We start from the raw sequence: 12884 nt of genomic DNA on the forward strand, positions 1-12884 counted from the left end.
TCAAGCCTTAATAATCCAGACCTCATTACAACAGCTTTGCTGTTAAATCTTTGTTGAGAGATGGGAGAGTCCACCAATTTCTGTATTTTTTTGGACTAGATCTCCTCTTCCTGCAGTAAAATCCATGGGATGGGGACTTAGGGAGAATGAAATATCTTCATGGATCCTTTAGGTGAGATCCTCCCTAATCCTTGAGTGGTGGGGAAAGTTTCCGTGGTGGAATAAACCATGGTTTTCCCCCCAAACCTGGAGAGTCCTCTAATCAAGGTGGGCCATTTCCAGTTATCATACACATTGTAAGGAGAGTGATCACTTTACATAAGCTATTACCAGCAGGAGAGTGGGGTGGGGAGAGAGAAAACCTTTTGTAGTGATAAATACCCATTTTTTCATGATTTGTGTATATAAAAACAAACATCTTCTGTATTTTCCACAGTATGCATCCGATGAAGTGAGCTGTAGCTCACGAAAGCTTATGCTCAAATAAATTGGTTAGTCTCTAAGGTGCCACAAGTACTCCTTTTCATATTGGGTTACTGTCTCTTCTCCCCAGCTTGATCCACACCAGGACTTCTATAGGACCCCAGGAAGGAGAGTATGCTAGCGAGGAAATGTCCCTATGCACTGAATGTGGGACACAATCTGGCCCTTTTCATAGTTTGATTTTTTAGATTATAAGTGTACTGACTATCAAAGGGTGGATTAATGGGGTTCTGCTATAGGAGGGAGAAATTTTTATACCTGCAAGTCTTGTCTGTGTTGGTTGTAAATCCTTCAGAGGAAGGACTCTCTTCCATTTTGTGTCTCGCTACAATGCCTAGCACAATAGAGCCCTGACATCTGTTAGGATCTGTAGGCTCCACTATAATACAGATAAATAATGGTAATAATAAACAATGGCTTTAATGTACTGTTTAGCACATGTATTTTACCAAGTGATATTATGTTTTCCATGCTGTACAGATGGGTTCCATAGCACCTTTACTTTCAGCCTTGATGAGGAAGAGGGAATGGAGACTGGTGGGCCAGAAGAGTTCTCTTTTTTCCCAGAAGACCGTGTGGCAGAGCAGTTAACATACATGGATGCAGTAAGTACTGTGTACATTTAGGGGGAAAAGCTACTGGAGAAAATGCCAGGGTACTTCGTGTTGTTGTTTTTAATTTTTCTTTTAACTCATGTTAACCAATACAAATGAAGTGTTCCAAAAAGCTGCTAGCCTTATCAGGGCAGCAACACAAAACTCTTTTAGGTTACCTGATCCTATTTCAACCAGTTGGATTGTTTCATTCAGCCAAGCATTTTTAAAATTGCGTGTGTATGAATATATATTGCTACTTCATGGCCTTTTTGCAAAGATCAAGGATAGCATAGTATATGTTTAATATCTGATACCTGTTGTGACTATATCTCACTCTTACATAGACATCTATAATTACTAAGCTCATATTAGTCTGTTCTTGTGAATAGTATTGGTATATTTTGATATGCAGATAAAGGGGGTGTGTGTGTGTGTGTGTGTACATAAATATACTCCTACTGTATATGTTATGTGTGTACACAAGACATGTTTCCTCCCCCCCCCTTACCTTTTTGCCAGCCAGGGTGGAAAACATTTAACCCCTACCCCAAACACGCACAAACGGTCATTCAGTGAACCAAAGAGAAGAAGGCTGGTCAATCAGCATGGGGAACCCAGCTGAACGTGACAGTGGTACAGCACCCCTGGAAGACGGCATCCAGGGCAACTGCCCGGCTTCCCCTCCCCGAGACCCAGCCGTGTGCAGCCTTCCGTTGGCTCAAACCAGCTAAATGTTCTAAGTACTTTTTAGCTGACCATGGTACATTTCCATTTTGTCCTCAAGTATATATGGAGCAGAGTAAATTTTCATACCGGAGAAAATGAGCATTTATCCGTTAAGACACTCTCAGTTTGAGATCCAGCATACTGTAAAAAGATGTATTTCTACATATTAACAACAGAAATCTCTGAGAGCCCTGTTGATTTACAAACCTCTTTCTTGTTCTAGAAGCTCTTTAAGAAAGTGGTGCCACACCACTGCTTGGGATGCATCTGGTCTCGGAGGGATAAGAAAGAAAACAAACACTTGGCACCTACCATCAGAGCTACCATCTCTCAGTTCAACGCAGTTACCAAATGTGTCGTCAGCACCATCCTGAAGGGCAAGGACCTCAAAACACAGCAGAGAGCCAAGATCATTGAGAAGTGGATTCATATTGCACATGTAAAGCATTCGTTCTGTCCTGTTTCAGTTAATGGTTGTTTGGGAGGTCGGGTCATGTGCTTCGTCCACAGGTTATTTTTCATACTAATTCCTTTGGTGGCCTTGGGCAAGATCCTGCATTTCCCAATCCTGAAAATGGGGTTGTTAATGCTGCCTTATCACAGCATTGTGAGTGTTAATACGTGGATGATGCATGTGCTTCGAAGGTAGGAAGTCTGTGTCAGTGCTATTATTATGGTGAGAGAGGTTTGCAAAGTCAAACAATTAATCTTCCCTAGGAAAGAAAAATGTCTAACCTTCTTGAAGGAAGTGGAATTCTGGTGAGGTCCTCTTAAAGTTAGATGCATTAGGCCACATTTCCCAAGGAAAGTGTAACAAGAATGTACTAAGGTCAATGATGGTGCCCACAAAACCCCACATAGACTGGGTGGTTGCTTCTGTAGCCCATTTGCTCACTCAGATATGTGTTTTGCTTACACACAGTCAAATGTTAATGAGTGAAGAGGATGCATGCTCATTTTTGTGTCCCCTTGTTGCATCCTTATTTGAAAGTTTGTCCCATTTGTTGTTTTGAGAGGGGAGTTCTCCAATATCCGTTAATTTTTCTGCCCTTTTACTCCTCTTCACCCCTTTTATTAAAGACCTCCACAGTGCTGATAACCTGCCCCATAATCTGGGACAGGCCGGGTCTGGATGAAGCTCCCTCTAGAGCCTCGGTCAGTCAGAGGGGGTCAATGGACAGTGACAGGTGTTCTCCCTTTGAGAGACTCAGTGCAATAATTCTGCAGCATTCTCTCTTAGTCCTTGATGCCATGAGGGTGCGGAGTAGGGGTGAGAAACCAAGCTCCATTCTAAGCGAGGGCCTTTCCATATGGTAGTACTCTGTGTTATTAATAGACCAGTGGACCTCCAAGGCCTAAATTTATTAATACTCATTTATCAACTATCCTGGAATGATTGCATCCCTCTTGATGCTTCATGACTTCTGAGTAAACTGTGTGAGATGATTCAGGGATAATCTTTAAATATCATAAGAACATAAGAATGGCCATACTGGATCAGACCAATGGTCTATCAAGCCTAGTATCCTGTCTCTGACAGTGGCCAGTACCAGAACTTCACAGGGGAGTGTTCAAAACGGGGCAGTTGGAGTCCTCCAACCCTGTCTTCTCATCCCAGCTTCTGGCAGTCAGAGGTTTAGAGTTGCCTTGGACGTGGGGTTGCATCCCTGATCATCGTAGCTAATAGCCATTGATGGACCTATTTTCCAAGAATTTATCCACTTTTTTTCAACCCAGTTATAGGATGTTGTGATGGCAAAAACTATGGCAGTGAGTTCCACAGGTTAACTGTGTGTTATGTGGAAAAAGTACTTTCCCTTGTTTGTATTAAACCTGCTGCCTGTTCATGTCTTCGGGTAACCCCTGTTTTTTGTATTGTGTGAAAGGGTAAATAACACTTCTCTATTCACTTTTTCTATACCAGTCATCATTTTATAGACCTATATCAAATTCTCCCCCTCCCCCGCACTCCCCCCCGTCATCACTTTTCTAATCTGAAGAGCCCTAATCTTTTTAGTCTCTCCTTGTATGGAAGCCATTGCTTGCCCTTCTCTGAACCTTTTCTAGTTCCACTATATCCTTTTATGAGATGGGGCAAATAGAACTGGATACAACATTCAAGGGCTGGGCAAAGAAATATGAGTAAAACAGTAAAAGGTGCTTCCTGTGTCCTTTGCTTTAATCCCAGTTTGTGTTTCTCCTGTTTCAAATGGGAAACTGGGCTTCTGAGCAAATGGAAACGATTTTGAAGGAATCAAATGCAAGTGAGATTCTATGTATCAGCTACCAGAAATACGAAATCCCTTAGAAATAATTCGTCTTCAACAGGTAATTGTAATTTCTTTCCTTCCCATTTATAAATCCCATAAACTTAAAACATGAAATCACCGAACTAGATATTTTTCTTACTTAAACACAAACATATTTCAAAGTAAAGTAAATGGGAAGACAGGTAAATGATCAGATGCAAAATTGATAATAGTAATAGTAAAAGTATTTTGGGGAAAAAGCAGAAAAATTAAGTTATTGCTCATAGAATTGTGGTTTTGAATAACCCTTGACACTGCAATATATTTGCTTACTGAATCATTTTCTGTGTCCAGTGGGCATGCTCACTAGTTTGTAGTTACAGATTTACTCAAAAGAACAGAAGAAATGTTAGAACAGGCCGTCTGGTTCAAGATGCCTGCCCTTTCTTTGCTTCATCTTAATCCTGTTTCCTGGCTTTTTCTCCATACCCCATGTGTCTCTCAAACTCCTTTTTACTCTTTGCTTCAGTTGCTTTCCTTAGTAATTGATTCCATATGTTTCTCACTTGTTTGCATGATATCATTTTGTCTGAGTTCCTTTAGCGACCCGAGTTTCCTAGATTGTATCTTCTGTTGGATGCTTCATGAACTGTGCTCATGAGGGCTGGGCTGCTGGCACTGAGATAGTTTTGTTTTAATGCTTCAGTGTTCCTTTAAAAATAAATCTAACGTACATTAAAGAATCGTGGATTCTTGCAAAGAGATACAAAATAAGCAATACTTAAAAAATCAGGACAAATATTGAGTTTTCCAATCTTAATATGTTTTTATGCCTCTAGAAGTAAAATTGTTAGTATAGGCATCTAGACAGGTGGGAATGGATGGCTCAGGGAACTCTGCTGGCTGACTCTGGGCAAGTTGCTTCAGCTTTCTGTGCCTCCGTTTCCCCACCTGTAAAACAGGGCTAATGATCACTCCTTTGTAAAGCACTTTGAGCTTGACTGATGAAAAGTGCACATAAGGGCTGGGTATTAGTATGGGAAGTAGTGTCTTTCACCTCTACATTGGCAATTCTAATTCAGCCTAAATCAGTAGTTGACCAATTTCTGTTATCATCTGATGGTTCTTTGATGGCCAGTGTGAAATGACTTTGATGGTATCAGTCTTGTTCTCTGGTACACAGGTGTGGATCACAAAAACCATCATCAAAAGGTATTAACGGACACCCTTGTTTGGAAGTAGAGGTGAAGCATTGTATGGAGATTAAGCTATTTTCTCATTCCTAGGGGTGATCCCTCAAGGACAGGGGGTGCATACAGAGAGGGTAGTAGGAGTGGCAGGGGAAGTCTGGACTGTCACTGCCCACATAGTATCTGATCTTTGGACTTCAGCCTCCAGGACTGTCAATCCAGTATCTTTCACCAGGCCTAAATTCACACACAAAATTAAATACTGCAGCCCTAGCTGAACCCATGAAGAATGCATGTGCACACTCAGTCAAGTAATTGCACAGGCAGAATGGCTAGCTACTCAAACAGTTACCTACTTCTAAATGGAATTGCTTATTTTGCATGCACAAATGAATGTTTTGCATATTTAGGTGCCTGTGCTTGGGAATCTGCCCGTTAAAGTGGAATTAGTCACTAAAAAATTATATGTTTTTTCTAACGGCCAGCACTTCAAACTCCACTTCGGAGCTAAAATTACTGAGCAAGAATGGCCAATTTTCTACATTAAATATTTTCTTCAAAAATAAAAAAGGAATCACTAATTGCCTATTAAAATTCCTTTTTTGAAATGAAGGTTATTTTTGAGTATTTCAGGTACAGGAAAGCTTCTGATTGTTTTATGTTTGTGTCACTTAAAAAGAGGCAAAGCAATTCTTAAAAAAATACTTGAGGCAGAAAAATGTTGGCTAAAGTTTAGCCTGCAGTGAATAAAATAAACATCTGAAAACATGGACCTATAATGGGAGTCCTGATGTTTTTCTTAAATACAGTGGAAGCTGTAAACTAAAGATGGGCCCACACTGGCACCTACTATCCCAACCTCTTTCACGTTTGGAGAGCAGGGTGTTTCAGGATCAGATTTCTGGATCCAAACCATCCCCTATGGTTTGGGTTCTGAGCTGAGCCCAAACCAAGAAGAAGCCTGTTTTCTACTGTTGCCAAAGATCTTGTGAGAAAGCTGTTTTGTGAGATTTTGGCGCAAGGTGCCAGAAATCGTACAAGAATAGCTTTCAAGCTTTTGGTGTCATCAGGTCTGACCCTGAACTTTTGAATAATGGCTTTGGCCCCAACTACAGTCTTTTGATACCAACCTTAGTACAAACCTAGCCCAAATGCCATCACCATATGCTCTGTTACTCTCTGATATTAACATAAGGTAAATTCTTAAACAGCATCTAAAGTTGTACACAGCTCATGCTCATAAACATGAATAACGTTAGAGTAACGTTAAAAATGTGACTTTTAATGTTAATATTGGAGACTAGCAGAGCAAGTGGTGTTTGCATGTGCGTGCATGAACTGCTGGGCTGTGGACACACTTTCATGAGTTCTTCGGAGAGCGGGTTGGTCACAGGCTGCTTGTTCTTTCTCCACCTCCTCCTTGCTTCCATATAAGCCTCTCTTATAATTGCCACAAAGATGTGGTGTGATCACAAAAGGGAGGGAGATGTCTTTGAGCCCGTCTCTCTATTCAGATGTGCTCCCCCCTATGGAGAGGTTTGTGAGCTCTTACCTTAAACAATGTACTCGCCGGAATATGTTGATCTTTTGTGTGTATTTTTAAATTGTCACTTAGTTTGGCAAGGTTTATCGTTTTAAATTCCACTTGCAAATAGGCAGGCCCCAACTTTCCCCGGCAGGGGGAGATGGTAATTATAAAGTGCTTGTTAATAGGATAAAGTTTGTTTTCTTTAGCTTGACTTCAAAGACCCACCTCCACTAGTATTTTTACTAGAAGAGCTGGAAGCTATAAAAAAAAACATGAAAGTGAAGAAAACAAGGATTAAGTGCCAAAATCTATAAAGGTTTTGGTAGGTGGGGAGGGAGAGAGGAGCCATTTTTGATGCCCTATGTTTGTACAGCTGCCTATAGAGTAGTAAGAATTCACTGCAGCTGTGAGATTAGAAAAACAGGAAATCGCCAGCTCACTTGTAATATTGATCTTTAACTCCCCTTTATTTTTTAATCCCTCCCTTTACAGGAATGTAGGATCCTGAAGAATTTTTCCTCTTTGAGGGCCATTGTTTCAGCACTACAGTCCAACTCCATCTACCGGTTAAAGAAGACCTGGGCGTCTGTTCCAAAGTAATCCTCCCACTGTCCTTTTATATCCTTTCCGCTATGACTGGCCCACAACAAAAACAAAGTACAGTTATGCTTAGGGCATGTCTATAGTACAAACTTTTGCTGACCCAAATAATGTCGGCATAAGACCGCCACAATTAGTATATTGTTTGTGAGCGTGCGTACTTGGCTTCCTGCGTTAGCAATGTGCATGCTCACCAAGAGTGCTTGTGTCGATGCACGGTGATGTGCACCATGGGTAGATAGCCTAGTGTGCATCCCCCCACCATCCAATCCACTGTCTTTTGGGAAGTTTTTGGCAAAGCACGGTGGGGCAGATGTGAGTCATGCAAGGGTGACTGGGAGCAAGAGGTCAGTTTCCCAGCATGCAACTGTCTCCGTTCCATAATGTTACCTAGATCTCATAATTTTCGTGCCTTTTTTAAAAATCCCACAAACCCACGCAGCCGTCCTCACTGTCCCCCATTTCTGACAGAAGCATGGAGCCTGCACAGCTCTGCACTACTGTCATAAGCATCGCAAGCACAGGACGCACAATCCTCTGGTATTTGCAGAGCCGTAAGAAAAAAACTAATCAGCATGGAACATGACGATTTCTTGGAGGACAGATTGCTGTGGGACATAGCAAGAAGCAAATCAAGGTGATTGGTGGCATTCACAGGGTAGCTGCCGATGTTGGAGCACCGCTTCTGGGCCCGAGAAACAAGCACTGACTGGTGGGATTGCATCATAACGCAGACTTGGGATGATGAGCAGCGGCTTCAGAACTTTCGGATACTCAAGGCCACGTTCCTGGATCTGTGTGCTGAGCTCAACCCAACCCTCCAGAGCAAGGACACCAAGAGGAGAGCTGCACTGACAGCAAAGAAGCAAGCAGCAATCGCACTGTGGAAACTTGCAATGCCAGATTGTTACCGGTCAGTGGGCAATCATTTTGGAGTTGGAAAATCCACTCTGGGGGCTGTTGTGCGTGCAAGACCATTACGACTGTGACTCTCGGCAACGTGCAGGACATAGTGGATGGATCTGAAGCAATGGGATTCCCAGGCTGCAGAGGAGCACTGGACGGCACGCATATCCCTATTTTGGCACCATACAACCTTACCACGGAGAACATCATCAACAGAAAGGATTACTTTTCATGGTTATGCAATCTTGCAAAATGCTAAGCCAGCAGCAATAGGAGTTGAGGAGGCTCAGCACCTCAGTGGATGGGTCTCAGTGCTGACCCACCTTTTACATGTTTGATTGTTGTCTAGTCCTTCATCGCTGTGGAAAACTGGATAATAATGATGTAGGCTTGATTTAGGGTGCTTTGTAATCAATAATTGACTTAATTCCTCTTCTGCCTAGGGACAGGATGCTGATGTTTGAAGAGCTGTCCGATATCTTCTCAGACCATGACAATTATCTGACTAGTAGAGAGCTGCTAATGAAGGTGAGAATGAGGCTGAGACCAAGAGTTATGAGCTGTGTCAGTGTTGAACTCCGCCCTCTCCCTAACCAGTTGCCCAAACCCACCCCCCGGCTCCATTGTAGGGAGCCTTACAGAGCACAGTTCTGTGACATGCAAGGAGTGTGCATGCCTGCTTCCTGTGTGACCTTTCTGCCCTGGCACAGCAGAATTGCATTGGTTCCACTTGCACTGAGGCCATACACAAATGGAAGGTTGGGATGGATTATGGGATTTGTCTACTAGTGAACAGGTGCTCTAGAAGGTGTTGAGGTACCTGTTGTCTCACTGAGGAGCGCAGCTCAAAGAAGTTGCAAAATAGCACAACGGCAAAGGATGCAGAAGTACTTCCCACAAATACAGCTGTTCTAGATAGCCTTTCCATTAGTCATAAATTCATCTAGAAAGGTTCGGTACTGACGAGCATAAAAAAATACAGAGACCAGATTCTCAGCAGCTGTAAATTGTCATAGCTCTTTGACTGCAGTGGGAGTGATGCCAGTTTACTCCAGCTGAGGATTTCATCCAAGATGTTCGTCCAAACTATCCCCACCTTCTTGGAACTACAAAACAGGGCTGGGAATCTGGAAGGAGCAGGCTTCCTGCTGTGTGTGTGGCCAGAAATGCCACAGAACAGTCTATGCTGCAGTAGTCTGGGAATTCTGCTGTCAGACCGGATAAACCCCAAAAGTTCAGAGGTCCCTAAAAATGAGAGATACTGGCAGGGAAACATGTTGGTATGAACCTTCTAGAAACTAAGGGAAAGTTCAGTTAGTTTTCTCTGAGCTCTGTCTAATTCACTCTGTTTCTATCCAGTCTATATCTAGTCTGTCCAGGAGTTTATCGTTCACCTCAGCATTATCGTGTCAAGCACTGAGTTTTGGGCAAAGGTTCAGCGGTGGCGGGTGATTTTATTCAAACTTGGTGGGCAGTAGCTATTTATGAGCCATTTATGAAAACATTTTACAGCAGGTGAAGCGGTAATAAATATTGAGTGGAGTCCATATCTATCCAGAGCAGTTTAATTAACTAAATGTTAAACATCCCTGAGAACAGACCTATTGGATCCTGCCAGCTCTTACTCTGCAAACCATTCTGAAGACAATGAAATGAGCTTATGATGATCTTGCGCATCTGTTCTATTAACTTCGTTCCACTCGTGACAACCCCAAGACTTGCTTCAGATGAAGCCTGGAACTCTCTCTTTCCTAATTGTGAGGACTGCCACATCCTTGAATAGTCTTCCCAAGGAAGTTGTAGCAGACTCATCGCTTGAGACATCTAAAGCTGGAGTGGATCAAAACAGCTGAATATACTTTTGACAGGGCAGCATCTCTCTCCTGTCTCTTTTCTAGATACAAACTGCTGGGAGACCTTCTTCTGTTCAAACACCTTGAACAATTTATTAGTGTTCTCCCCATCACTTGTGCAGCATTGTGTTTACAAGCATACTGTCCTTGGTTCACTCAGCCAAGAAGTGTGGAGACAGAAAGGATTTTCCCCTGCGAGATCTCTCCTGGCTCTGACTTGCAAAAGCCTGCCAGTCTCTCTCTGCTTCCCTCAGCATCTCCTTCCTGTGCCTTTTCTATTTTCTAATCTAATGAACTCATTAGCCTTTTGGGCTCTGCTCAGCCCATCCCAGCCTATCAGTTAGGCACAGCATTACCCCTCAGGTTTATTCTGAGGGTGATCATAGAATCATAGACTTTAAGGTCAGAAGGGACCATTATGATCGTCTAGCCTGACCTCCTGCACAACGCAGGCCACAGAGTCTCACCCACCCCCTCCTGTAACAAACCCCTAACCTCTGTCTGAGCTATTGAAGTCCTCAAATCATGGTTTAAAGACTTGAAGGGGCAGAGAATCCTCCAGCAAGTGACCCGTGCCCCACGCTGCAGAGGAAGGCGAAAAAACCCAAGGACTCTGCCAATCTGCCCTGGAAGAAAATTCCTTCCCAACCCCAAATATGATGATCAGCTAGACCCTGAGTATGTGGGCAAGACTCACCAGTTAGACATAATTGACATAATTGTTGGTCAGTGCTCAGAGTGCTGGTACAGCTACTGTTGCCCAACGCTCTGTCACAGTACTGTATGGAATAAGCCAGAAGTGGCTTGGTGGGTGAACCAAGAGGTCTTTCCATCTCTAAAATCTAGAGCACTACAAGCCTGCTGCACCATGTGCATGAGTATTTCTTCTGTGGTTTGTAGCTTATTTAAATCAGCTTCTGTACCAAATGATGAGAGAATAACCAATGTGATACCAATTTTTAAAAGGGCTCCAGAGGTGATCCTGGCAATTACAGGCCAATAAGCCTGACTTCAGTACCAGGCAAATTGATTGAAAATATAGAATTATCAGACACATAGATGAACATAATTTGTTGGGGAAGAATCAACATGGCTTTTGTAAAGGGAAATCATGCCTCACCAATCTACTAGAATTCATTGAGGGGGTCGACAAGCATGTGGACAAGGGGGATTCAGTGGATATAGTGTACTTAGATTTTCAGAAAGCCTTTGACAAGGTCCCTCACCCAAGGCTCTTAAGCAAAGTAAGCTGTCATAGGCTAAGAGGGAAGGTCCTCTCATGGATCGGTAACTGGTTAGAAGATAGGAAACAAAGGATAGGAATAAATGGTCCATTTTCAGGATGGAGAGAGGTAAATAGTGGTGTCCCCCAGGGGTCTGTACTGGGATCACTCCTATACTGATAAATTATCTAGTAAAAGGGGTAAACAGTGAGGTGATAAAATTTGCAGATGATACAAAACTGCTAAAGATAGTTAAGTCCAAAACAGACTGTGACGAGCTACAAAGGGATCTCACAAAACTGGGTGACTGGGTAACAAAATGGCAAATGAAATTCAATGTTGATAAATGCAAAGCAATGCACATTGGAAAGCATAATCCCAACTATACATATAAAATGATGGGGTCTAAATTAGCTGTTACCACCAAGGAGAGAGAGATCTGAAAACATCCACTGAATGTGCAGTGGCGGTCAATAAAGCTGACAGAATATTGGGAATCATTAAGAAAGGGATAGATAATAAAGACAGAAAATATCATGTTGCCTCTATATAAATCCATGGTATGCCCATATCTTGAATACTGTGTGCAGATGTGGTCGTACCATCTCAAAAAAGATATATTGGAATTGGAAAAGCTTAAGAAAAGTGCAACACAAATGATTAGGGGTATGGAACACCTTCCATATGAGAAGGGATTAATAAGATTGGGACTTTTTGGTTTGGAAAATTTATTTGAGAATAAACAAAATTTTGTCAAATAAATAAGGGGGATATGATAGAGGTCTATAAAATCATGACTGGTATGGACAAAGTAAATAAGGAAATGTTATTTACGCCTTCTCATAACACAAGTACTAGAGGTTACCAAAATGAAATTAATAGGCAGCAGGTTTAAAACAAATAAAAGGAAGTATTTCTTCACACAAAATGGAGGACCTGTGGAACTCTTTGCCAGAGGATGTTGTGAAGGCCAAGAATATAACAGGGTTCAAAAAAGAACTAAATAAATTCATGGAGGATAGGTCCATCAATGGCTATTAGCCAGGGTGGCAGGAATGGTGTCTCTAGCCTCTGTTTGTTTGCCAGAAGCTGGGAGTGGACTACAGGGGATGGATCACTTGATGATTACCTGTTCTGTTCATTCCCCCTGGGGCACCTGGCATTGGCCACTGTCGGAAGTCAGGATTCTGGGCTAGATGGACCTTTGGTCTGACCCAGTATGGCCATTCTTATGGGAGTCCAGGCTACTAAGTTCCATTTCTGTCTCTAAAAGAAAAGGAGTACTTGTGGCACCTTAGAGACTAACCAATTTATTTGAGCATAAGCTTTCGTGAGCTACAGTTTATGCTCAAATAAATTGGTTAGTCTCTAAGGTGCCACAAGTACTCCTTTTCTTTTTGCAAATACAGGTTGTTTTTGCAATTTTGTCAAATAAATTGGTTAGTCTCTAAGGTGCCACAAGTACTCCTTTTCTTTTTGCAAATACAGGTTGTTTTTGCAAATACACGGCTGTTACTCTGAAACCTGTCA

General features: G+C 42.3%; 1 protein-coding gene across 9 annotated transcripts in view; it reads left to right on the forward strand.

The window, feature by feature from the left end:
* The window catches only part of RGL1 (ral guanine nucleotide dissociation stimulator like 1), a 150664-nt gene that overhangs the window by 113346 nt on the left and 24434 nt on the right, over window positions 1–12884 (forward strand). For all 9 annotated transcript variants that reach the window (XM_073356646.1, XM_073356637.1, XM_073356644.1 and 6 more), the window contains 4 exons: window positions 964–1088; window positions 2029–2244; window positions 7265–7368; window positions 8722–8806. In XM_073356646.1, coding sequence (XP_073212747.1) covers window positions 964–1088; window positions 2029–2244; window positions 7265–7368; window positions 8722–8806 — 530 coding nt within the window. The remainder of the gene's footprint in view (window positions 1–963; window positions 1089–2028; window positions 2245–7264; window positions 7369–8721; window positions 8807–12884) is intronic.

The sequence above is a fragment of the Lepidochelys kempii genome, chromosome 8, assembly GCF_965140265.1.
Source record: "Lepidochelys kempii isolate rLepKem1 chromosome 8, rLepKem1.hap2, whole genome shotgun sequence".
Lineage (NCBI taxonomy): Eukaryota > Metazoa > Chordata > Testudines > Cheloniidae > Lepidochelys > Lepidochelys kempii.